The following is a 27,934-nucleotide window of genomic DNA, read 5'->3' as shown; positions in this document are numbered from 1 at the left end:
AAGTATGTACAAATACAGGCTTCATATAGGGAAATGCAGATGACTATGCTAATAATAAATGAAAACTTCTATGCATTTGTATTACAGTAAACTCTAGCCTTTAAGACTTCTATATTAGTACTTTTCAAAAGAAAAAAAAATCTTTGAAATATCTTCCCCCAAATAGAAAACCCTACTGTTGGCTTTCCATTTAATAAGTTTTTTTTTCCAGATTTGAGTCAAGAGTTTTCATTTTTAAAAATACAGACAAAAATTATACTGTTTATAAGATGATACATTTTCACTTAAGGTCTTTTGGAACCCAGACCACTGTGACATACTGAATGAGGCTTCATTGTTATTCGAGGAAACCTCTGTCATCCCAACCTCTTTACCTTAAATCCAATGGGATAATGAAAATAACACCAAATCCTACCATTTTTAAATTAAACTGAACAATTCAAAAGTTATATCTAATCATTGAAAGGGAGAATGAAATATAAGGCAGAACACCGAAAACTTTGTGAATAGATCTATAGTATACAGCCACTTTTTATTAAGAAGGCTATGAATTGTTTGTCAATGGTCTCAAATATAATGCCCGCAAATCATTAGCTAAAATATGGATTGATAATTCTAGTATTCAAAGCCCAAAACAGTTATCTAAAATTTGTAGTAATCTGAAAACCCTACATGAGCCTAGAGATCTGTTTGGAGTCCTTAGTCAACAGATATCTTAGCCAAGAAGCTGTCACACTAGCTATGGAAAGCCCCATAATATTATCCACTGAATGTGGTCACAGCCAAGAGACATCTATGTAACGAGCCTCTGGCATATCCAAAGGGTAGATTTATGCTCTGGATGTCATACTCTTCCAATGAGTGAGGAGAAAGAATAAACTCAACATCTGGAGAAAATAGGTTTCATTTTTTCAGACTGTTGTACTCTAAGGTTTAATTCCAGCAATAAATGACAATTTTTATTTAACTAACTAGCATTCTCCCATAATTTTCATGCATTTTTAGCATGGCACAGGCTAGGAAGGTAAGAAGAGATTATAATCATGGTTCTAAAATTATCTAGCTGGATTATTGGGGGCATATCTTCCTCGTGCTTTAATTTACCCATTTATAATGACATTATACAAGATAATCTCTACAGCAATTTCTAATTTGGAATATTGGAAAACCTATGCTGGTGTGATTTGGAAATTGAAGTCAACAGAAATAATTATTTTGGTTTATCATTAGCTATGGTTGCATATGTCTTAAAATGTTTATTCACACGTAGTAATCTATGCCAGACAACACAGATTCCATCGTCTATATTCTGTAGCAAGATGACTATTGGAAAACATCACGAAGATATTTTTTGGACTTTTTTGAACTTGGCTACACAAAGTTCAGGCTGATGGGGATTTTCATGTTTAACATCAGCAGGGTGATCAGCTTTCGTTTTCTTGCAGTTTTAGTTCCTCATGGTATTTTTCTACTATACAACTTTATCACCATACAACCTGTGTCAGAGTTTAGAAAAGATACCAAGTTATTGAAAAGTATCTCCACTGAGTTGCTAACACTGTCATCTACCTGTTCCGGAGGACTGGTTATGTCTCGCCTGGAGGACCACAGTCTTTAAAAAGCACACTAGCAACCTGCTTCTGCCGTCAACATCATGCATTGATGCTACCGAATTTTAATTCCCTGGAAAGATATTTTCCAAATACCACAAATGGGCTCTAAGGTTACTCGTGAGAAAGGCTGTGAAATACCGTGTCTGAGTCCCTCTCTCCTTTACACTCTCCTGTGTTCATTCTGGAGGTCAAGCGCCCCTCTATGAGTCACCTGTACTCCTCCTGCAGCAACCTATGTTTCCTCAGAATCAGTGCCTTCCACTAAGGGACACTGTGAATGAAATGTACACATTCTGAGCTGACCTCAGCCTGCGAGGGGCACCGCGTAGAAGCGAGAACTAGAATCACAATGTTCCTGGAGATTTTTTAATGGATTTCTTTCAGACTAATATGCTAAGACCTAATTCGAGTAATTCCTAGATTTGGGCAAACATCCCTGATCAGCTCCCTCCACAAACTCGTGACAATAAAACAGTTTAGAAAGGTGGAGATTATCCGACTGAAGCGTAATTGTGTTCCTGGTTATTTACATGTTGGTAAAGTTAGGTGTCAGCTTTTCCATAAGTCCCCTCTGGAGGTCGGTAGTACTTGGGGAAAGCCAGCAGCTGTAGCATGTTGAAAGCATACTTTCTGCATTTGATATTCTTCAGAACATTCTCTATGCGGCATCCTTCTCTGGTGAAAGGGGAAAAAGTACAACTTCATGAAACACGGAATAAATAAATATGCTTTATTTGTTCAATGCAGAGTTGCAGCAACAGTCCAAGTAAAAATAACAAAGATTCAACTCTACATTTTTTTTTTTTCACAAATGATGATACATCTTACAAAATTAAATCCTAGGCCAGGCCCAATACCATTATTGCCCTCAGAAGGAGATGATTAAAGTCTCTTTGCTCTTAACAGATATTTAAGGTTTAATAAACACTTTAAATATAATTTGCTCCACAATACAGCTTCACTTTAGTTCATAAATATATCTGCCTTTTTATAACTTTTCCATAAATTAATGTCAGTCTCTTTAAAACACATTAAGATCTACATGTAGCCCTAAGGATGCAGGTTCTAGGAATAAGGCATTTAATTTATTAAGTCTGGCCCTATAGATTTCAAAGGAAAATTTCATCTCTATTTTACTTCATTATTTTAGCTGTGCAACGAAGAGAAAAATGGCTTTCTGAACAGCCTGGTCCAAGTCTCTGCTTTATAAAGGAAGGGTGCTTGTGCACAGACAGTACAAAAGTCACAGGGGCTGAAAATGGCGTGTAAGACACAAACAAGACCTTGTTAAAAAGAATAGAAAAGTACTCCGAGAGCCAAATCAACCCAAACAAGAGTTACAAACAGGTTAATTTAATTACAAAACATAAATAGGCATTCTCTCCATCAAATTACTGGACAGAAAAGGGTAAATTGAAGCAAAGAACCAACATAACTAACAGATTAAGAATCAAACAGAAGGTTCTATCAGCTGATGGCAACAAGGATGTTAGCACAGTGGAAATAAAGTCTCGAACCTCCCACATCTCTAAGACTTGACTCAGGGTTTCAGTGCATTGTGCAAATTCATTCTTAATTGTCTTGAATAAATTGAATGGGAAGAGAAACAGGAGGTGCAGAACTTCAAGCTTTCAGGATTCTGTTCTTTGTCTTACTCCAAAGACAGAAATTTAAAAATTCTTTTGAGTTGGTTAACAGTGGGAAACACTTTTCCATGAACAAAAGAGCAAAATAATTCACTTAATGCATAGTACTTCTTTTTTAGATTTTAGGAAAAACAAACAAAACACATTTCAAACATTTTTTTTAAATTCTGTGAATCTGAAAATGTAGAAATATTACAGCATTGTCCCCATAATTTAAAGTCCATTGTCATTTGTAGAAAAGAAAGGAATACAACACAAAACTTATTGGTATTTGGCTAATAGTAATGCAAGACTTAAAATAAGCCACACAACTAACAGGTGTGAGCTGACAAGCAGCAAGGCGACAGGATAGAAGTGTCGAGAAGTTGGCTTGTTATCAGTTAGACAGCCTGTTTCAGGATCATCGGATTCACTCAGTGCTCCCTGGGTTTGTCTGCTGTTAAACAGGGAGGGGGGAGGCGGGGAGTCAGGGGAGAAAAGAAAATAGTATAGCATTCACACAGTAAAGAAACTCAATCTTAAATATCCTGAAATTCAACACATTATTTTATAGAATACAACTGTTTCAGATGGAGTTTTTATGCTAAATAGCCCCAAATGCATCTGTGTATTATTTTCTTACTGTCCTACATTGACAAATGTATTAAAAAAGAAGATTCTTTTTTTTTTTTGTGCAAGAAGGAAGAGAGAGACACTATGATACTCACATGAGTTGAATGTGTATGTACAAGGAAGAATCAAATAAACATAACAGCACCAATCAACAAGACTACATGAATAAAACTAAAATATGGACCCATAAAAATAATCTGATAAATACATCTTTGGAAAATAAGAAGAGAAACACAGTATGCAGAGAAGCAAACGGACATGCCTGGCACATTTAAACACACCATCTAATGTTACTATACTTACATAATGTATTTAAGGCTATAAAAGTGATTTATGGAAATGGTTTGGTATTTAAAATGAATGAAACATCTGATATGTCATCCTTTGCCAGCCATACGATTAGTTTAACAAACCCCGACTCAGCGTCCTTCTGTTAGTTCAGCTCATAAACTATGTTTTCTGCTGCTCATCTTAACTTAGATGAGGCCAAATCTATCTCCAAGGGACTCCTGGTCTTAAAAGAGATCCATATTGCAGAGTGATTCTCCGGGAAAGAAAAGATTTTCTGTGTGAGTAAAAAATGGGCATTTGTAATTGGGCTTAAAGGCAGCTCCAATTATGGCAAGTCTGAAATACGCCATACTGATATATGCTGAAAATAAAAATTCTTTTCTATATTGTATTTCATCAGTATTCAAAGTATTCAGAATTTCAATCACAGTCAGTTGTCAAGGAGTGGTTTGATCTTTATCAGCTCTTCCAGGTTTTGAGGCAGAAAACTGGTTACTCAGTCTTATGAAAAGTGCCCTGCAAGCAAGCCCCTTAGCTTCCATAGCCCCCTTTCAACCACTTGCAGCCCCTGAAAACTTGCCGCACAGACATTCTTGACCAGGCATTTGACCACATTACTGGCCACATTTGGCCCAGTAGCAATCATAATTACTTTGAATATTTATCTGACTTAGTTTAAAGCATCAAATCAATCATGTTATGCTGTGCCCATGTTATACTTGTTCTTTGGTAAAACCTAAGGACTATGGAGCCAGTGACAAAGTGAAATAGAGGCTTATCTGAAAAACAAATGGCTTGTTGAGCTAAAGAAGAGTTATTCTGGACCTGCATAATTCCTATCATCAATTGTATGAGTAACCCAGTTACTTGTTCAACATTCTACGGCACGTTAGGTAGGAAATACGCTGTGGGTTTTAAAGAATTGATATCCGGGGCGCCTGGATGGCTTGGTCGGTTAAGCGTCCGACTTCGGCTCAGGTCATGATCTCACGGTTTGTGGGTTCGAGCCCCGCGTCAGGCTCTATGCTGACAGCTCAGAGCCTGGAGCCTGTTTCGGATTCTGTGTCTCCCTCTCTCTCTGCCCCTCCCCTGTTCATGCTCTGTCTCTCTCTGTCTCAAAAATAAATAAACGTTAAAAAAAAAAAAGAAAAAAAAAAGAATTGATATCCTTGTGATTCAGAAAAGCTTCTTTGCCCAAAATTATTTCTCTAGTATCACTAATATTCCCTCCTGTGCAGTTTGAAGATGAAAGTTATCTGTAGCAAATCTTAATTTTGTTGTAACCTTGGTTCCTCTCCAGTGTTCCCTGTTAAAGAAATATAGTCTCCTAAATCAATCGATCTCTTTCTCTCTCTCATCTATCAATCATATTACAAATAGTACATTCTGATTAGAAATTTAGGTTAAATATTAACCACAATCTATCAACATAATAGTATAATAGTATAGATATACTCTCTCTTTCCCAGTGGGGCCACCTGTACATGGGCTCTGGCTGAGGAGTACACTATTGGTCAAAAAATAAGTTGAAAGGATCTTATAACAGTCCTTAATCCAAATACAGTGGACTAATTTATACTAGGTGGCTTTTTTTTTTTTTAAAACAACTGCCAAAGCCCATTTAATGCTTTCCAGTCAGTCTGCCAAATATGCCTTCAAAGTGAAAATTACTAAATTAAAAGGTTGCATTGTTACTTTTTGGTTTTGTTTCTGGAAGGACAATTTTATAACTGAATTACTTTGCTGTTTACTAACTTCAATCTCTGGAGATTAGATTAATACATTAAAAATGCCTCACACACAATAATTCTATTATTCAGCTAGAATTGAAAGTAACATGGCCTATCGGCTGTCATAGAAGTTAAAGCCCAAGGCCCCCAATTATGTCATAATGTGGAGAAGGGTACTCTTGGCACTGTTTCTTTGCTTTCTGCTAAGAATAGCTCAAATGGTCATTTCTTCATAACCACAAATGAATTTTTAAGCACTCTGCAAGTGTAAACTGCAAAGGATGTGTTGAATAATATTAGTAATTTCCTCACCAGCAGATTATGAAAAATAACAAATTAGTGGCCACCTTACAAGGTACCCTGACAATCCAGAGTCATTAGTTTTAGCCATCGTTGGTAGATCACCATGGAAGCAAATCACAATGTTGTCTCCACTGAAAATGCGACATGATCAATCATTTAAGGGAAGTTACTGAATCTGCAGGATAGAAAATGATTTTTTTTTCTTTAAAGACCTGTCAGAGCAATCACTCAAAAACAAGTAAAAGGAAATGTCTTACTTTTAAATACACCACTGCCTACATGAGGAGACATTTCCTTAAATGAAACCCAATGTGCATAGCTTGATGATATTTGCATATTTCCCCCCTCTTTTCTGTCAGTGACTACTGCTGTATCATAGATCATGAGCCCCCCCCCCCCCCCCCACTGCAGGTATACTCTTAAACCATGCAAAGCTCTAAAAACAAAATTTATAGTCTTCTTATCTTCTCCTGTTGGGTAATTATTCATGAAGAGTTTTGCTATTTGATATTTTATTCTTTTAACCACTATAGCCCTTCAAGCTCCCTCAAAGGAAAATTCCCAGTCAAAACTGAATTGAAAAATACTTCCTTCTGACCAGGAAGCTGATTTCTTCCATGCTAAAATGAGACCATTTCACATCTAATTATATCCAAGTTTGGAGCTAAGGGTACACCATCGTGAAATTATGAGCCAAGATTTTAGAGCCAATAGTTTATAGAGCTCTATTTGCATCGACATTCATGTAATACATTGATCTTAATAAAGCACCTTGTTTCAGGCCCTATATTGCTGGATTGTGTCAGATTTTAAGCTGGCAGATCTGTGTAAAACTGAATGTAATGTAGGTCTGGCATCAATAAGAACTTTGAAAGTGGAACAGAAATCATAGAATCATAGATTCTCATATGTAAAAGTGACTTTAAAAAATCTTGAAGTTGAAGTGCACATTTTATAGACAAGAAACTAAATTTGAAGGCCTTTTCCATGCTTTACAACAGCAATTGCAAGGAAAGGATGTTGAGAATGTACTTTCCCTGCTTTCCAGTTTGCTTATATGACAGTCTGATAAAATAAGGGGAAAGGACTTCTTGTTTTCAGTTTAGATCCAGGCCATGAAATTTAAATTCTAAAATACACTTAAATGTCAAATTATCTACCAAAGCTTTCCAAAAATTTAATTTATAATTAAAATATTAAAAGTATATTTCCAGGACTTAAAAAACAAACAAACTGTGCAACTATTTACATGTAGGGAAAATTTTAATAAAAGGATATCAAAGGTGAGATAATTTCCATTGGCCTAGAAGCAAGATTAGCTTTTGTGGCCCCTGGAACACCAACCACATTTAAAATGGTTTCTTCTGGGGTACCTGGGTGGCTCATTCAGTTAAGCGTCTGATTTTGGCTCAGGTCATGATCTCATGGTTCACGAATCCCAGCCCCACATCCGGCTCTGTGCTGACGGCTTGGAGCCTGGAGCCTGCTCCGGATTCTGTGTCTCCTTTTCTGTCCCTCCCCCACTCATGGTCTATCCCTCTCTCTCTCTGTCTCTCAAAAATAAATAATAACATTAAACAAATTTTTTCTTTAAATGGTTTCTTCATTCTAACTGGATTTCAGAATCTAATTCAAAATATATTATGTAGACTATAGGAAAAGCCCGTAATGCAGAAATTACTCAGACGACATAAGACTATGTTATAGCTTTGAATGTCTGGGTCATAGAGTTTCTAACTATCATGGACAAGGTGGTATAAAAGAAAGAGAAGTAGTAAGCAAAACATGCACTCAGAGGAGTGTGGTTCCTCCCCATAGGACCCTGCATGCATATCCAGACAAGATATTTTTGCTGGAGCGGGGGCGGGGGGGGGGGGCAGTGTTGGGGGGGTAGGGCAGGGTGGCGTGCTATGAACTAGAGAACATCAGAGCACAATAACCAGGAAGTGATAGTGAGCTTGGGAACCTGCATATCACAGAAGACAGAGATTGAGAGAATGAGTAAAGCCCCACTAACTTAGAGAAGAGGAAAATGTATGGTTAAGTGGTTGGTTTGAGTCAAGATTTCCCCAGGTTAAAGTCAGGGCCACCTTGGAGACCACAGGGAGTGTTTAAGGAAAAGGAAAAGATCTCCCATATATCACGTCCTATCATGTAAATGCTGCTTTATAGGTGTTATCTTGTTCATCTCTAACAAACAGTTAAATTGGTCAGTATTATGATCTCCATGGGCTCAAAAGGGTTACAAGACTTGTTCAAGTGGCAGAGAGGGAATTTTTATCACTGTCTGTCTAATGGCAAAACCATATTCCTTTCACTTTATGACTGGGATCCTTTAAGCGCAAGGTTTCTTGTTACCTCTCAGAAACTGGCAGGTGTGATTTCTTGCTAGTTGTTACATTAGATTAAATGACTTCTACAATTGCTTTCATCTCTACCTTCCTGTGATTCTTTGATTCTATTCAAACATAACTACAGTACTCTAGAGATGCATATTTTTTTCTACTAATAGAATAGGTGACAGTTCAATAAGAAATAGTTGAAGTAGGGAGCAAAAATCAAAGAATGCAAAGCATTCTTTGACATTGTGTTTGGTCTCTAAAGATGTTCTTGCTCATTCTTACCTATTTTCAGAATTAAAAAAAGGAATCTGACTTATTTATCTGTTTTGATTCAATTTCTCCCTGGTATCACTTGTTATATTCTTTTTCCCATTTCACTTTTTTAGTTTTATAAAGTACCCAGAAAATAGGAATATCTTCTTGTCAGAAGAAGCAAGGCTCCAAATAGTGATACTTTCAGATAGTATCTAAACATTGCTTTGATGAGAAAGAAAAGTACATGTGCCCAGAAAAACAACTCAAGAAAAGATAGGAAAGTGGCTTGATATCAAGTCTGTGTTTTGCATTAAAAAAGTTTAAAGAAAAAAGGAAGGAGAAAGAGAGAGAGAGACATAATGAGTTTCAAGTATAATTGCTTCCATCAGATGATTATCAGAGAACTGATTTCAGTTTTCATCTCAGAATTTTATAAAGAAGAGTATTTGGATGAGGTCCAGAAAGAAATATCATAAATGATGAAAGGACTGAAGAAAAAAAGCTTATGAGGAAGTGCCTGAGGTTAATTTTATTTGGATAAAAGAAGGCTAATATGCAAGTGATTGTTAAATGCGGCTAAGACAGTAATAAAAAATTTTTGAGTCACTAATTTGTGTTTTGCTCCCTTATATTTTAGGCTGCAGTATAAAGCATGTGTCCCAGGGATTTTAGCCGTGCTGAAAGCAAGAGCTGCCTGACCTAAGCAGATCTGCCCTTTGTTAATCTCATGACTGAGAAAATGTGAGGTATCCAGTGAGAAGCAAAAAGGACCTTTGAGGGTTGAGAGAGAAAAGAGTGGGAGAGAGAGAAAGAGAAGGGGAGAGAAGTGGAGTGAGACACACAGAAAGACAGAGAGCGCTAAATGGAAGGAGGACAAAAGGACAAAAGTTGGTGTGGAGTTGGGGAGAGGATAGAGGTGGGGGGTGGGGTGGGTGAAACCTTGTGCATTGTTCTGCATTGGTGCCCCTGGAAGGGAGGACCACTGGAGGTGGAGAGGGGCAGGAGGCAAGCTGGCCCTCAGTCACTGGTCAGCTTTGCCAAAGATTCCCTTTTCTTGAGCTTGGCTTGGTGCAATAAATAAAGGGGCATAAAGGCACCACGATGAATAAAATAGGCACATCAGTGGCTAATGACTGATACAGCCTTTCAGAAGTTTCAGTGCAAGGTAAGTCCTGTAGCAAGAAGAAAGCTCAACATAATAGGATTGACTTTCCATCAGCCTGGCCAGATAGGAGCCAAAACAGAGAATGAAGTTTGTTTAAAGAAATTTCTTTAAAAGAAACAAAACAAAACAAAAACACATCACATCTTACACACCTTAGTGGGCAGATAAATAGGAAATTCTACAAGAAATGAGTACATAGGTGTAGATATACATTACTAATTCAGTTTCTGTGTTCCATGCAACGTAACTAGCTTTTCTCTGTACAGGAATGCCAACAAGATGACTTAGTTTTAATTGCTTCAAAGGAATAGTCAGAAGAAAGGAAACCAGTCACTAAAAACATTCTCTAAGTGTGTTTGCTGCTATAGTACTTAAAAATATAAAGAAGCATTGTCTTACTGCTCTAGTTTGCTACTCTCCTGGAGTTTGAGATAATTTTTATCCCCAAGTTAACAGAAAATTAACATGCCAAAACAGACTTTTGATTCCATTCTTGATAAGCACCAGAGAATAATGAGGAAAATTCACTGCCGGTTAGCAACCCTGGTGGAGCTGGGAGCTTGACTCCATGGACTACTCTTAAGCTCTCAAATAAAAATAAAAGTCCATATATACCAATAGAATATAGCCTATGTTATTCTGAAAGTAGCCTGGAAAATGTAGCAGGTATTGGTAACAATGAATAAATATTAGAACATGTATAACAGGAAAGAAAGTCAGTTCAGCTCTCTATTACCTATTTGGTTAAGTTTCTAGTTTATTCCTTTAAATGGGAGAAAGTTAACATCTATCCAATAAGATTATTGTGAGATTATGTTAAAGGAATTTACACATTCTCAATAATAAAAATAGGTAAGTAAATAAAATTTCTGTCTTCCCCCCTACTCCCTTGCTAAATCTTAGTTCTTGTGTGGACAATGAGTATCTGGACCAGATATGCAGCTACTTGGTTCCAGCCCTTCTCCTTTTTTTTTTTTTTTTTTTTATTTTTTTTTAATGTTTATTTACTCTTGGGAGAGAGAGCTACAGAGCATGAGTGGGGGAGGGGCAGAGAGGGGAAGACAAAGAATCCGCAGCAGGCTCCAGGCTCTGAGCTATCAGCACAGAGCCCAGCACTATCAGCACTCGAACCCACGACGTGGGATCATGACCTGAGCCAAAGTTGGATGCTTAACCAACTGAGCCATCCAGGTGCCAGAGAAGCAAACGTTCTTAATGCCAGCAATGGGGACTCAATGCTCAGTTCTCCTTATAAGGAATTCTATGCTATAGACCTAGATGAGATCACTTTTTCTTCCTTTAACTCCTCCCACTCCCATATGTTTTGCCTCACTTCCTTCAGCCTAGTGTGTGTATGTGTGTGTGTGTGTGTGTGTGTATGTATGTATATATATATAATGTTTATTTATATAAACCCAGGTGCCCCTGTTCAGCCTAGTATAAAAGAATTTAGGTTTTGACACTTCTTTGGGTGTTCATTTTTATTTATTTTTATTTTATTTATTTATTTATTTTGGTGAGGATTTCCCTGTACAAGTGTGCTTTTCACCTGTTTGTTTTTTTAATTTTTTCTTCAGTTTATTTATTTTGAGACAGAGACAGTGTGAGTGGGAGAAGGGCAGAGAGAGAGGGGCCAGAGAATCCCAAGCAGGCTCTGTGCTGCCAGCATGGAGCCCAACGTGGGGCTTGAACTCACAAAACCGTGAGATCATGACCTGAGCCGTAACCAAGAGTCAGACACTTAACCAACTGAGCCACCTAGGTGCCCCTTCTTGCTATTTGTCTTATGTCAATTGAATTCTCAGGCCCAGCCAGAGACTCTAAGAGGGCAGAAGAAAAGTTTTGCCTCTGATAGTTTCAAGGTCAAATCTTGGATCTACTTCTTCTGCTACCATTCCAAATCATCTCCTCTCTTCCTTTCCAGCACAGAAAAGGACATACACCCACTCTCAGACATTCTTTCAGCACCTCAGATCTTCCAGATTCTTCCACATTCTGTAAAGCATCCCACGCTCCTCCATTATCCAGTCAGACCACTTTGCACCATCTCCACTGCTGCAGCCTATGAGTTCACCGTGACCTTGCCCTTGTACTAACAGAGGCAGTTTTCCTGCCTTCACCACTCTGGCCCCTCTGTTCAGTTTCACAAAATCCGATGTATCCATTTAGACACATGGCAGAGCAAACGCACCGTGAGAACCGTTACAGAATGAAAATCCAGCTGCCCCCCAAAGGGAGCCAAGCTTGTCAAAACAAAAGTGATGCCTTCCATCTGCAGGGAGTTGGAAATACTTTCAACCGCTCAGCCCTGAGAATGAAGCTCCTGAATCTCAAGGAGGAAGTGCAACTACATTTTTTTGCTCCAGACCCTGTTGGGCTTCCCAGGTTTCAATCTCTTCCCACCAATGCCATTTCCACTGAATGAATCCTGTCAATCTTTCTCAGAGATGGTGTTCCATCTGAAATGGACAGAGTTGAGTATGAACTAGCTCCACATCAGACACCACCATATTGTGAGTGTTGTGTATTCCCGAACATTCCCTTAAGCCCAACTCTTTGAACAGGAACCTCCAAAAGAATCCATTTAGTTTTTGCCCCTGGAACTATCACAGAGACTTCATCATCTCCTCTAGGACAGGTTTTGTCTCTTTTACCACCTGTCAGTCTTTTCCCACTTTTATTTTCCAATTTTCCCTTTACTTTCACCATCCCATGCAAACAGTGTAATAGTATGATGCTACAATTTATGTTATCAACTCCTGGAACTGAAGGCTTATGAAAATCCTAGGAAAGAGAGTAAGATACATTTGAGAATCTTAGAGTTTAGCTTTTGGATACAAGTACGTGGCTAAAAACAATAATATTTACATAACTTTGAAAAAGGCAGAATATAAAATATGAAATACAACAAGGAAGAATAAATTCCAGGCATAACCAAAAATAATTTACATATATTATCACTAACCCCTGCTACAGAGATTCAAAAGTCAGAGAAGACTTCTTAGAGAAATAGATTTCTGTGTTGGACAGTGAAGGCTGAATAGAATTTCAATGGCCAGAAATTAGGTGAGGTTGGGTGAATATAAACAACATGAAAAGGCATGGAGACAGGAGAATGTTCAGTACACTTGGGAATGACCCACAGTCTGCTTTGGTCATAATAATGGGGCAGCAAGGAAACAATAAAGGCAAGACAATTAACTTTCAAAGAAAATGAATTTCTTTCTTTTTAATTTTTAACCTTTTTAAATTTATTATTGACAGACTATGAGCATGGGAGGGGCAGAGAGAGGGGGAGACACAGAATCTGAAGCAGGCTCCAGGCTCTGAGCTGTCAGCACAGAGCCTGACACGGGGCTCAAACTCACAAACTGTGAGATCATGACCTGAGCTGAGGTCTGAAGCTTAACCGACTGATTCACCTAGGTGTCCCAAAATGAATTTCTTTCTTTTTTGCTTACTTATTTTAGATATTTGCTAAAAATAAACACGTATTTTGCAATAAGAAATTCAGCTACATTGTTTTTTTTAAAAGAAGATGGGGCTGTTTTACAGATGTTTGTGGTTGCCAACAAAAACTTAGACCTTATTCTCTGGGTGGTGGGTGGGCTCATGAGCAGCACAGTGGTGTGATTAGCTGTGTGTTGTAACACCACCCAGGGTGGCAGTAGAAGGATGGTTTGAGCCAGGAATGCAAAAGGGATGGGATACATGAGAGCATGGAGACCAATTAGGAGGCTATCATAATAGTTAAGGGGAGAAATGACAGCTGGGATTTGGGAGTGGGTAAAGGTAAGGGAAAGGTAAGGAAGTTCCAGATTCTTAAACAGAAATAATTTGAAAAATAGAGTAGATAGGGGAAGATCAAGAAGAGGAAGAGTAAAAACAGTATGTTTAGGTTTTAGGGGAAAATGCATTCTATTCAAGTATGCTATATTTGATGCAGGTCTTTAGTTAAATATGTACAATGAAAGGCAGGTCTAGATAGTATTTAGACTATGTAGTTCTATGCCCTAGGTTTGGAAGTTTCCTGCAAAAAAAAAAAAAGGCTAATTAGAAAAAGTCACCCATGTGGACAGTATGTGATGAGTAGAGATGAGGACTGAGGGCAGAACTCTGGGGAATGCCTGCATTTGTAGGGCCTGTGAGAAAGGAGGCTGAGAGTCAAAAGTGATATAGAAAACAGCCACAGATTCAAAGAAAAAAGGTGTAATCAATGAGTCAAATACTGCAGCCAGAGCAAGGAGGTTGCAAAATAAATAAAGGTCACTGGATTCAATCATGGGACTTGTAGTCTTTGACTTTTAGTAGAGTTTTAAGAGCAGAAGTCAGTTTACAAACAACAAATGAATGAGTAATGAAGCATGGGAGGCAGCAGTCTATTCTATTTCAACCACTACATCTAGAGCCTTGACATGAGTAGAAAGGAAGAAGAAAGTCAGCACAGAGTCTGAAAGAGACTCAAAGATGAAACTGCTTCAGCATTTGTGAGGTGAGTATGCTTGGAGGTGCAAAGGAAAAAGGAGACAGAGGAAGATTCAAGAATATGGGATAGTTGGCTATCTTTTTCAGAAAAAAAAAAAAAAAAAGATGTTTATGGGTTACAGACCAGGCAAAAAATAGGGATCTTTCATTGTTTATCAAAAAGTCCTTTAAAAAAAAGTCCTTACTAAGTTGGGCTTGTCAAAGCATTCTCTGATTTCTCTGAATGTGGAACTGAAGATAAAGATGTCTGGGTGCCAGAGGAGGAGAATGTGGGGAAGTGACCAAATTAGAAGCTTCATCTCTTTACATTTTGTGACACAATCAGAATTTCTTGCAATACATTCTCAGTGGTTTAGCAAGCAAATAAAGCCAAGATTAAATTTTGAATCACCTAACCATCAACGTCACAATAAATTAGAACATCTATGCTACCCATGGTGTGTTTGGAGTGGCATCCTTGCTTATACTTTCGAAGCTCAATGTCATTTGGTCTCAAGAGTTTACATTTTACATTCACAAACAAATTTCCAAACAGCAAATATTTCTCCTGAAATGATTCTTTCTTTGTAAGTTTATGTGGGGGGAAGCCTCCCAGTGATGTATAAACATAAGGACTAGCAACCTGAAGCATTTTATCCATACAGATGACTATCAAAATGACTATACTAGAATACATTATTCTCCTTCCTTTTTAACTTCTAATACTGGTAATGACCTTTAATTATCTAGATTTTGTGTCCAACATATGACTCCTGATTATGGTCATTGGAAAAGACTTATAACTGGTGTCCCAGAACTTCAGTATCTATTCAGGGTTAATAAATCATCTTAAAATATATTCAGCTGTTTTCTACTGATCAGAGGCTTACTTCCTGTTGTTTTTCTGTTTAATGCTGAGTATTTCTTCTTTTCCTTGTTTTAAAATGATATCATCCCCAAATGAATTCTCATTGCTTGACTATGGATCTTGATTAATTTCCCTTTTTGATCTGCACCCCTCAGCCTCTCAAAGGATACAGAATGCAACAGGAAAATGACATTTTCTAAGATATCTGTGATGAAGTAAGCTCATGGAATTGTAGGTTAAAAACTCTAAGAGATCAAAGAAAAAAAACTCTAAGAGATCTATCTATCTATCTAATACTCTTCGAGTACTGACTTTGTGCCTTCAATTGTGTACACTGACTATAGTCTAAGAGGATTAAAAAAGAGAAGGGGCAATGTGGTGGGAAAACTCTATTGATCCTGAAACAACAGAGGCCCCTAAACTTCAGGCTAAAAAATTTTGCTCCACTCTCTAAGCAGCAGACAGTTACATGGTTGGTGCTGAACTTCAGGAAGTAGACTGGAAGGTAAGGGACTGGAAGAAAGAGAACAAACAATTAAGAGACTACTGCAGTGATCCAGATGAAAAGTTATAAAGGTCAGGAGTAAAGCAAAATAAATACAAATGAGTGAGAGACCATATCTGAAAGATAGGGGGTGGAGTGAATCAGTATCTTGGGGAAACTGCCTTATATGAATTACAGACAGAGGTAGCAATTATAAATTATAAGACCCAGGAGAAAGTATTTTATCTTGGACATATTTTTTTCCCCCTTCTCTGTCCCTTTTGTAACTACACTGATGCAGATAATCTGAGTCTAAGAGACTCATCATTTATGAAATTTGCATCAATTTTCCACAATAAGTCTTGAAATGGCCGTGTTGCTTGCCAAACAGAGGGTTATCAGGGAGAGTACAAGGTATCACTCAGAGCCCACTGTGGCAATTGCTTACAGTTAACTTTTCTGATTAAAATAAAAAATGTCAGTAGTTTTATTGTAGTAGAACCAAGAGAATTCTTAGGACACCACAGTTTTTTGTTGTTGTTGTTGTTGTTGTTGTTGTTTTTTGTTTTCCTATCCATTTGGTTTGTGCTTTGTTGCTCTTCAGTCAGAAATCACATTCTGTATCGACTCTTCTGTTCAATTGAGTAAGACGCAAAGACACAGAGCTCAGAAAAAGGGTATTTTTTTTTCTACTTTTGTGTTGTTTAGGGTCCCTCTAATTTGCCTAAATCTTTTCCTCGACTCATTGTTGGAGCCTGGAGGGACCTTAGAGATCACCCAGTCCAACCCCTTCATTTTTCAATGAGAAAGCAGTGGCCTCCAGAGGAGAGCAAGGATCTCATTAGTAGTCCATGGGGTGTAGGGCTGGGATTGTGTGCAGAACAATTAGATTAATGATATTCTTCAGCTCTCACACAGTGAAACAGAACCTCCTCTCTAGCTCCATCCCTAACAGAGAGGAAGGAGCTACTCTCTCACTCAGATTTTATTCATTGTGAGGACGTGGTTTCCAGCACATTCCTGTAAGGAAATGTTCTCAGGGTTGAGAGGAAGTGGAGCTGGATACCATGCATATGACTCATCCTGATCTCTCTGCTCCCTGGCAATCCCTATGGCATTTTGATTTTTTTTTTCTAGACAATTCTGGTGTGGAGTTAGCCTTTCTCAGTCTGCTACTATAGCTGCTATTGCTCCAACTTACAAGCCATGGAGAATTCCAGGAAAAAAAGAAAATTCATGGATGGCTTCATATAACACTCATAAAGTCATCAGCTAAGGCCACAGAACATTAGTAATAAAAGTTACCATTTATTGAATACAGATTAATTCAAAAAGGCCCATTGCCTCACCCTAACGATCTCCTTCAACTGTCATACTATTACTGAGAGGTGGATACAAAGATCCATGTTACAAAAGGAAAAACTAAGAAATAATCAAGATTACAACAGCAATAAGAGGTAGAGATAGAATTTGAATTCCATTCCTCTGACTCTTAAGTCTATGCTCTTAACATGTGCTATACCTTCTTTTCTGCATTTTGCATTCTGTAAGAAACTATGTAGGATTATAGTACCTGCATACATGGCCCTATGGTCTACCTAGGATAGCTCAACATATTCAGAACAATTATAGAAAAAAAATGTAGTATTTGCCATAAATGAAATAAAGGTTTGAATCTAAAGAGTTTTCAGTGTGATTTTAGGCTTATGGTAACCACACATCCCAGCATGCCCAGGATAATTCTGGTTTATGCCTATAGCCCCAGCAGAACTTAGATGGAGAGAAGGAGGGTTAAAGGGTATTAAAGTATTAAAAAGTATTAAAGTATTAAGTATTAAAAAGAAAGAAAAAGAAAAAAAAAGACAGAAGCAAGGATATGTGGTGTTTGATATGTTTCTGTGCTGTTACATGTTTGCTGAACAAGTGTGTAAGGGCAGGTATTTAATTGAGAGAAGGGTATAAAGATGAGTGGGAGAAACAGGGCATGGTGTGACAAGGAGATGAAATAAAATGATGATATACTACATGGTGTACTTGGGTTTTAGAAAGATTAGTTTAAAAATACTCTGCAGGGTAGACTGAAGTTTAAGGATTGGAAGCAGAAAAGCCAGTGAAGAGGACATGGAAATAATTAAGTTGTAAGGCAAGTTAGAGAGGATCAGCGTGACAGAGAGAACTTGCAGAAGCCAAAACACACATTGAGGGGAAGACATGACAGGTTCCAGTCAACGGAAGAGTACTTAACACTTGAGTAATTGTTTATGACTACGTTGGCCCCAACTATTAGATGCTATCATTGTGGACAGTGAGAGAACAACAGAAATTGCCTTAATGCACTCATGAAGCTTTGGAGCTAAGTGGCAGTAAGCTGAAATAATGGTACATGCTACCAAAGAGTTTTTATAGTAGTTTAAGAAAAACAGTCATGGCAGAAGTATATCATACGGCACAGAAAACATAGGCAACCCGAAAACTGTTGCCATATGTAATTTAACTTCAGCAAAATCCTATCACATCATGATAAACAAATCGTACTAACTCAAATTTTGTGGGTTTTGTTTTATGTCATTTGCACATTTGTTTTGGCTCTACAGTTGTATCAGAGCTAAAGGCATAGGGTGTTTGTACCTGGTTTTATGTTTGGGTGTATCTAAGTAAAATTATACTGAAAATAGTCTATGTCAAAGAAGAAGGTATGCAGTAATTCTTTCTTCTTAAGGAGGTCAATGTATGACTCAGGTTTGAGACACAGTGTCTAACACAATTGCTATTTACATAACTGGCTTTGACAACGACGTGGCCATCTGTGATGTGCCACCAGTTTAAGTGGACTGGTGGATTGGAAGTCAAACTACAAAGGGACAGGAGGAAAATATGGGATTAAAAAGTAATACCAACAGTTGAGAGCACATCAAGAAGTGTGTATTGTGTATGACAAATTCTGGGGCGCCTGGTTGGCGCAGTCGGTTAAGCGTCCGACTTTAGCCAGGTCACGATCTCGCGGTCCGTGAGTTCGAGCCCCGCGTCAGGCTCTGGGCTGATGGCTCAGAGCCTGGAGCCTGTTTCCGATTCTGTGTCTCCCTCTCTCTCTGCTCCTCCCCCGTTTATGCTCTGTCTCTCTCTGTCCCAAAAATAAATTAAAAAAAAAAAAAAAGTTGTGTATGACAAATTCTGAAGGAAAAACATAAAATGAAGAAAAACATCAATAAAACCCAACCATATAAACTATGATTGATACTCAAGACTTAGGACAATAGCTGTAGTTGGCTAAAATGTGAGTTTTGTGGTTTTGTGGTAGACATTGCATATATTTCTTTCCAGAAAGGTGACTATATCAATAGACAGGAGTTAATTTTATGGCCAAAAATATAAATGATAATTTTCAAGATTCATTAAAATACAAAGTATCAAGAAATATGGAAGACAATCCAGATGCCATATCTAATTACTCCAAACCAATCAATTAACAAAGGGTCTATGGGTCATATCCATGTGAAGTGCCATTGATTTAAAGAGCTGACTTTTTTTTTTTTTTTTTTTACTTTTAGTCAGATGGTGGTGTTGAGGTCCTAAATCACGTGGCTAAAATACTTACTTTTGTTCTTTTAATTATTTTTCTAAATAAAAGGCAGTAATTCATTGAAAACTAGCTTCCAGGAAATTGTTTAGGGGATCACGAAGAACTGACTTTATGTATAAGATTTCAAAGTTAATCTAGTAATGAATGACCTAAGATTCCTATATAGAAGTATGAAACCAAGATTTATCAGGACACTTATCCTTTTGTTTCAGAGGATTGCGTCTCAATGGATTCCATTCTAGTAAAACAGGGATTAGCTGTTACTCTCATTCCCTTAAAATACTTCCCATTGGAGAATGATTAATAAAAAGTAAATGGTTGATTAAAAACTAAAATATAGATTATTAGCCTATACATTTCTATAATTATATAAATTATCAGTTTAAAAAAATTCTCAGCCGATACCATTGTACATAGTATATGGTAATTCTATATCTATATATAGCATGGTGTTTATGCACTAAAGTCATACAATCCTAGCTTGAATCTGGCTTTGCTTCTTGTTACCTGTGTCATTTGGACAATCTATATCATTTAGTTAAACTTGCATTTTGTCATCTTTCAAATGGGGATGATAATAGTATTATTATAGATAGGTTAACATGAAAGTTAAACACACACACTTAAACACGCATGCCAATAGTATATTTAGTATGTCTCACATATGTTAAGTACTCAATAAATGGCAGCTATAATTATCAGTGTCATACATATTGAAATATATTGAATAAATGACAATGAAATAATCTACAAGATCTCTATTAATGGCTACGAAAAACCCACAGTGTAACACAGATTAATCTTGTCCACAGTAGTGATTTCAAAGAGTATTTAACCATTACTTCTAATAGTATTTTGTTCTTATGACTTATATATACTAATAATTACTTTCTCTAAATATTTTTCTAAATTTTACAAATCCAAATTGGATGGGCTATTAAACAGTTTGATACTTTTTAACCAAAAGATGTTTTACTTTTAGAATATTGCTTTCTTGCTTTTATTATTGCACATTTTATAATGCTTATTTCTCTTATGCTTCTAGTCCACACCTAATTTAACACATATAACACAAAAGAACTGTGACTCAAACTTATAATTCATCTTAGTCTATCTGAAAGAATCACTTAATTCTGATGATGTTTTGTTATAATATTTTCAATCAAAAATCATTAATATATACAGAGATTTTTGTTCAAATATTTGTACCTTGGGTAATTATAAATATTCAATCCGTTATAATTGAGATAATGATAACCAGAGAGGTTTGATGCAAATTAAATTATTAAAATGCATAATATTTCAAAGGGGAATTGATGTTACTCTTTTATTATTAAACTAGCTTATTTATTCCCTAGGAATTACTTATTTAACATTTATTTCTCAGAAATTGCTACCTGATTACTTAGGCACAATCCATGTTCTTCTATGTTAATAAATATAAACTAAAGCAATTGCATATAGGTATCAATTAAAACAAATCCACAGGTTTCTTTGTCTTCCCTCTACTGTTCCATAAATAGGCACATATTTATAAAATAACATTAATTCCCTGAAAAATTCTACAGTGAAGAATGCATTGAATAATTTCATTAAATATTCTTTTTTGTATGTAATGCCTTTATTTTATCTACTGGCCCAAATTTGCTATGCTTAAATTGCCTCATCTCCTAAGACAGATTTTCCCATATTGTGTTCCATAAGTATTGATGAATATGCAGTGCTAACAAAAGTTAATTTTCTTTATGATAGAATTTTCACAAGACTTTAATATATAAAAAGGTAGGGGGCTTTTGGGAGCTGAAAACATGCTAGTTCTTGGTCGTTGGCAGCTGTTTCTCAGGTATTCACTTCATAATTATTCACTGAAATATACACTTCTGTTTTATTCACTCTTTACTCCTGATAATACTTTAACATTATGTCCCATAATATGTATTGTGATATTGAGGACATACAGACTAGAAAAATTTCTTTTTTCTTGGAACACTTATTTAACTTCATAAAGGTAACTAGTTTTCAGAGGAACATGAACTGGGAAATGTTGGCTTACAAGAGTTCAGAAAAATAAGTTTAAAGCCACAGGCTAATTAGAAAACTAAACCACTGGGATGCCTGGATGGCTCAGTGGGTTAAGCATCTGACTTGACTTCAGCTCATGTCATGATCTCATGGCTTGTGGGTTTGAGCCCCTCATCAAGCTCTGTGCTGACAGCTTGGAGCCTGGAGCCTACTTCGGGTTCTGTGTCTCCCTGTCTCTCTGCCCCTCCCCTGCTTGTGCACATGTGCGCGTGCACTCTCTCTCTCAAAAAAAAAAAGGTTTTTTTTTTTTTTTTTAAAGAAAACTAAACCATTTACACTCAAATTACAACTCAGGATATAACAAATGTTGGCAAGGATGCGGAGAAAGAGGAACCCTTTTGCACTGCTGGTGGGAATGCAAACTGGCGCAGCCACTCTGGAAAACAGTATGGAATTTCCTCAAAAAATTAAAAAAAGAACTACCCTATGACCAAGCAATTGCACTACTCAGTATTTATCTAAAGGACACAAAAATGCTGATTTAAAGGGGCACATGCACCCCAATTTTAGAGTAGCACTATCAACAATAGTCAAAGTATGGAAAGAACCCAAACTTCCATTGACCGATGAATGGATAAAGAAGATGTGGTATGTGTGTATATATGTGTGTATATATATATATATATATATATATATATATATATGATGTATGTATGTATGTATATATATACATACATAGACACACACACAATGGAATATTATTCAGTGATCAAAAAGAATGAAATCTTGCATTTTGCAACAACATGGATGGAACTAGAGGGTATTATGCTAAGCAAAATAAGTCAGAGAAAGACAACTATTATATGATTTCACTCATGTGTAATGTAAGAAACACAACAGATAAACATAGAAAAAGGGAAGGAAGAATCAGATAAAAACATAGAGGGAGGAAAACCACAGGAAACTTAAATACAGAGAAGAAACCAAGGATTGCTGGAGGGGTGGCGAGTATGGGGATGGGCTATATGGGTAAATGGGTGATGGCCATTAAAGAGGGCGCCTGTTGGAATGAGCACTGGGTTTTATATGTGGTGAATCATTAAATTCCACTCCTGAAATCATTATTACACTACATGTTAACTAACTTGGATTTAAATCAAAAAACAAAAAGAAAATGAAATCATTTACTCAAATTAATATCCATGTACTAAAGTCATGATAGCTTACAAAGGTAGGTAGAAAATCAATTCAATCATCTAAATAATTTTGACACAAATGTATTATTCTTGTATATATATTTAGACTAGATGCCATTTTATTTTGATTTTTAGCTGAATAAATGTCCCAGTTTTCTTTTTACTTGGTATTGGGCTGTCTTAAAGCAGGTACATGTAGGGGCACCTGGATAGCTCAGTTTGTTAAGCATCCAACTCTCAACATCAACTCAGGTCATGATCTCAGGATCATGAGATTGAACCCTGCATGATCTCTGTGCTGACAGCACCTGGAGTCTACTTGGGATTCTCTGTCTCCCCCTCTCTCTGCCCCTCCCCACTCACATGCATGCTCTCTTTGTCTCTCAAAAATAAATAAACTTTTAAAAAAAGTTTAAAAAATGTACATTTAGACCCTATCACTAAAAGAAAGCAATGTGGATACTTTAATTATAAGTAAAGGTAATACCAGTGCTCTCATTCTCTCTCTCTCTCTCTCTCTCTCTGTCTCTCTCTCCTTTTTTTTTTTTTTTTTTTTTTTTTTTTTTTTTTTTTTTTTTAGTTTGGATGGTTTTGGTTTAAATAAAGTACAAAATGACACACTATACTGAAATAATATGCTGTTCTGACTTCCTTGGAATCAATGTTCAAATCTTCCTTGATCAAGAATAGACTATTATATTAGACTCCCATCACATTTAAAGTTTTTTCAAGTACTTTATAAAAAAAACCCTCAAAACAATTTTTTGTTATTCTTTAGATACAATTTTTTAAAAAAATATGACTTATTAATTTTATCGTGCTAAATAAGCATTGTGTTTTCCACTTTGGGGAACAGCTATAGATATAAGCATTTCCAGGAGACAAGACATGTACAAATAACCTATTTTCTCCAGAATTTCTATAAATTCTAGATAATCATTTGAGAGTTTCTAAACAAACATGGGAACTCTACTGCAGAGATTTCAACCCAGTTGTTGGGAAGAAAGGCTCCTTTCAAGGAAGAGTATTAAAAAAGGAGGGCTCTGGCAAATGGGAGCCATATGGTACAAGGAAAAGAGCAGTAGAGGAAGTGTTGGGGGAAACAGGTTCTGGGCTTGGTGCTCTGACAAACTGACAGTGTGTACTGTAACTTAACTAAACGAAACTTAACTCAAATGTTATTTGAGGGAATTGGCCTAGATACTCTCTAAGTCTGAAGTCTATGCCACCTCAACATTGCCATCAATTACTATAGAATTCTAACTCTGCATTTCTAACTCCTCATCATTCACCATAGATCAGGCATTGCATTAGATGCTAAAGAGATGAGTACATATTGTTTCAGCCTTCAGGGCTCAAAGAGGGAGAAAGGATATCTGAATCAATATCCATACTTAGATCTGAGGAGGAATGTCAATACAGTAACACTAAGCATAGAGAAAGGAACAATGAAGCCTTATGTAAGAGGAATCATCCAAGGTAGATGTTACAAATATGTGGCAGTTTAATAGGCGGAGGAGGCACGAGGACGTAGAAACACAGCAGAGACAAATGGTGTGTGCAAAGGGTAGTGTCTTCAAGGACCTCGGGGGCTGGTTGGGAGGAAAAGGGCTGTGGAAGGAGAAAAGGCCAGGAGAGGAATGGTCATGCCAGTCCACTGAAAAGATCCTAAGATGATATGGGACTGACTCAACGTCTGTTTTGAAACATGAATTGTGGCAGCTACTCAGAGGGTGAGCTTCCAGAAGGCAGTAGGGAGAGGGAATCTGGTGAGAACTGGTAATGCTTAATCTAAGGCAGACACTGTGTGGATGATGACTGTCTGTGATACTAATACAAAGGAAATCTTCCTATTTCTAGTGATATTGGTGTCAGTGCTGGTATTTTGTTCAGAAAATCAGAAATCTTGTCTTGTATTCTTTGTCCTAATGGCAGACCACCACATACTCACCTAAGTAAAAGTTAAAATTGTACCTCTAGTCATGGCCCAGCTTCTCAAAAAATGCTTTAGATAGGCTTGAGGATTTAACTCAGAATTTACCTGAATCCCTCAATTTCTCTCCCAGGAATCATGGAAGAGATAACCCAGACCTAGAAAATTGTGGGAGGACAGTGAGTTGCTAACTGCCAATCTCTCTACCAGAGGGCAAGAATGTTGCAACAAGAATCAAATCCAGGTCCCTCCTATGTCAATTTTTATCTCTGACATAGGCTTTAACAACCATTCTCTCATTCCCGTGAGGCTTAACTTATTCCTACTTGAATTCTGGCCTATAAATTGTAGAAGCAAGCACAATCATTCATTCATGTCCATAGAATGTAATTTGGTACTTTAGTAATAGAATATTAAATGATGCCTAGGATAGCCATATGAATAAATGGGTCTTCATAAAAGCCTAAATGGTTTTAGGGAGTTATTTGGACACTGGAGACATCTGTACTTTTTCTTAGAAATATTTTAGAATTCTAATCAACCTATCACTAAATATATTTAGTGATAGATTACCATATATCATTCATTTCTGCCTTCAAATATTTCCTTCAGATAACCTTGCTAACATTTTTATGCATTAATTTAGAAACTTCTGATGGAAATGCTGTTCTATAGGTCATTAAAAACATCTTCTGATCATGCTATATGCTGTTATCTTCTGCTATATATAAATAAAATACAACAAAGCCTGGCTGACTTCCCCATGCACATTATTCAATGTAATAATAGGCTAAACCATAGCACTCTGTTTCTTCATCTGTTTCTATAGGACCAAATGCCTTCAGAATAGTATCTGGAAACACCACTACTGTATCTGAATACTTTTATATGCATGTATGAGATAATCACTGCTGCAAGATCAAGTTCATTACAGCCTCATTTCAAGTTCCATCTGGGAATTAAACTTAAATTGAGGCTGAAATGGGTTTTGTTGTCCCTATTGTGTTGCTTAGGGAAGATGGTTCACGATGATCAAGAGACTGATTGTCTCTGGGGTGGAAAACACAGAGTTTGGGATAGTTCACAACATGCACACACACGGTAATGTAAAAATTAGATACTTCCACAGACAGTCCAGAGAGTCATATTTTTCTTTTTTCTTTTGTTGAGAACTGACTTAATTGTGAGTACTTGCCTGGATTAAGGATTTGCAACATTTATTTTAAGATTTTCTGATCCATTACTAAAACAAGTGCTGTGATTACAGGAGGCTGGATAATCACAAAGGGTTCCTAAATCATGCTTAAGTATATCCACAACCAGATAATGACATCGTTGGGCATGAAGTATTTAGGAGATAGAGATAATAATATACATAAGGGACACAATCTTTATTATGTACTGTCTGAAACAGGGAATAGATAAAGGTCTCTAAAAAGGGAATAGATAAAAGTCTCTAAACCTTTATTGCCTTATTCAGAACAATCTGTTCTACTGAACTTGAATGGACACTTCAAAGTCAGCTAATTTTAACTATAATCATCAGCTAAAGATTGCTTACTAAGCATCTGATGACATAAGAGTAACCAAGTATGTGTGTATGAGTCCATTCACTAGTTTGAACCTTCTAGATTTTTTATTTTGCTTCATTAATTCAATAAATGTTTTTTTATGGGCCTACTCTGTGCATTTATAATTCAAAGTCACAGGAATCATGGGGTTAACTATTACACATTCATTTTCAACAGCAGAGTGCATTAAAGTTGATTTGATGGTTAAGGAGACAACTGTGGATATTGACAAAGTCATTGATCCCCAGAAGCACTTAGAAAAGGATTCAAACTCTTCTTGTCATTTATAGTGAAACACGTGACTCTGAGGTAGAGATGGACTTGGGACTTTACATACAGAAGAGGCCATGGGAAATACACTGTCAACTCCAAATTCATAAAGTATGGCAGGTCTTTGTCAAGCAGGAAATTTATTTTTTTTCTTTCTCTGATTTTTTGAAAGTTTATTTTGAGAGAGACAGACACGTCACGAGTGGGGGAGGAGCAGAGAGAGAGGGACAGAGAGAATCCAGCAGGCTCTGCCCTGACCTCAGAGCCTGATGCAGGGATTGAACCCACAAATCTGTGAAATCATGACCTGAGTCAAAACCAAGAGTTGCATGCTTAACCAACTGAGCCACTCAGGTGCCACCTTTCTCTGATTCTTATAAATGCTTTAAGGCTAGATGAGATAATGCCCATTAAATTCTTTACAAGAGTACAAAAAGGGAACTACATTGGTATTCAAGTTAACCAAAAGGACCATATTATACACATTATATTCTGGGTCATCAGGATTAGTAATCATAAAGCAGTCATGTTAAATCATAAGTTTTAGAAATAGTATTTGTTCAATGTTGTGTAAGTCTTATTTAATTTTCTACAAATGTTTCTTTTATACTCAAAGTTTTGTTCTATGGAAAGTAATATGAATCCTTCAACAAAAACAACAACAAAAGCAATTAGTATATGAATAGTTTATGAATTGGAAATGCTTCTTCTTAAATTAGAGACACTTAAACTATAAACACTGCTACTGTAAGTAAATTTGACCTAAAAAAATCAGCCTACAGAAGATAAAATGTTAATTTTTTTTAATGCTTATTATGTTTGAGAGAGAGAGAGAGAGAGAGAGCAGGGGAGGGGCAGAGAGAGAGGGAGACACAGAATCAGAAGCAGGCTCTAGGTTCTGAGCTGCCAGCACAGAGCCTGATGCGGGGCTTGAACTCACAGACTGCGAGATAACGACCTGAGCCAAAATCGACAGCTTACCCAACTGAGCCACCCAGGCGCCCCAGAGAAGATAAAATGTTAAATGGTATCTCTCTTTTCCAAAATGCCAAACTTACAAAGAAACCTTTGATTAGGAAATGAGATGAAATGGTTTTATGGCATAGAGACTACACAAACGGAAGCAGATGATGCTACCTATAAAAATTTAATCTCACTAAAGAAGTAAGTCATAGAAAGATGAAGAAAGTCAGTGTCAAGGACTTCTGATTCCCAGGACAACCTAAAGCTTCAGGTCCCAGGAAGAGGCTACTATTGGATGTTTTGGTTAGTAACAAAGTGCCAAAAATGACTGGAAGCCATTAAGCCTAAAGACATACAAATGTTTTATAAGGAAGTGAAGAGCATCAAGTTCTAAATTGGCCAATCTAAATCTGCAGAAGGTTGGTAATGTTAATATATTATGCCTGTGGTTGTAACAGGATACACTGATGAAGGTGGAAGTTATGTAATCTTCTCTGGAAGTCCGAGCAATACTAGTGACAAAAGGAAATTAAAGAAACAAGTCAACTTTGAGCTGCATTTTGCAATTGAAATACCCCTTTTGTCCTGTCCTACTTACTCAGGAACGCTGAGGGCTATGATCACAA

At 36.9% G+C, this 27,934-nt stretch overlaps 1 protein-coding gene across 12 annotated transcripts in view; it reads right to left on the bottom strand.

Moving 5' to 3' along the window:
• Positions 1-212: 212 nt before the first annotated feature.
• Positions 213-27,934, bottom strand: part of INPP4B (inositol polyphosphate-4-phosphatase type II B) — a 778,265-nt gene continuing 750,543 nt past the window's right edge. For 9 of the 12 annotated variants that reach the window (XM_045466792.1, XM_045466789.1, XM_045466779.1 and 6 more), the window contains one exon: positions 2,329-3,695. In XM_045466792.1, the coding sequence (XP_045322748.1) occupies positions 3,521-3,695 (175 nt within the window). In that variant the 3' untranslated portion in view covers positions 2,329-3,520. Of the gene's footprint in view, positions 2,289-2,328; positions 3,696-27,934 lie in introns of those variants that run through there. The other 3 variants (XM_045466836.1, XM_045466827.1, XM_045466862.1) reach the window with 3 other exon arrangements.

The sequence above is a fragment of the Leopardus geoffroyi genome, chromosome B1, assembly GCF_018350155.1.
Source record: "Leopardus geoffroyi isolate Oge1 chromosome B1, O.geoffroyi_Oge1_pat1.0, whole genome shotgun sequence".
Lineage (NCBI taxonomy): Eukaryota > Metazoa > Chordata > Mammalia > Carnivora > Felidae > Leopardus > Leopardus geoffroyi.
This window is presented reverse-complemented; position numbering and strand designations above follow the sequence as displayed.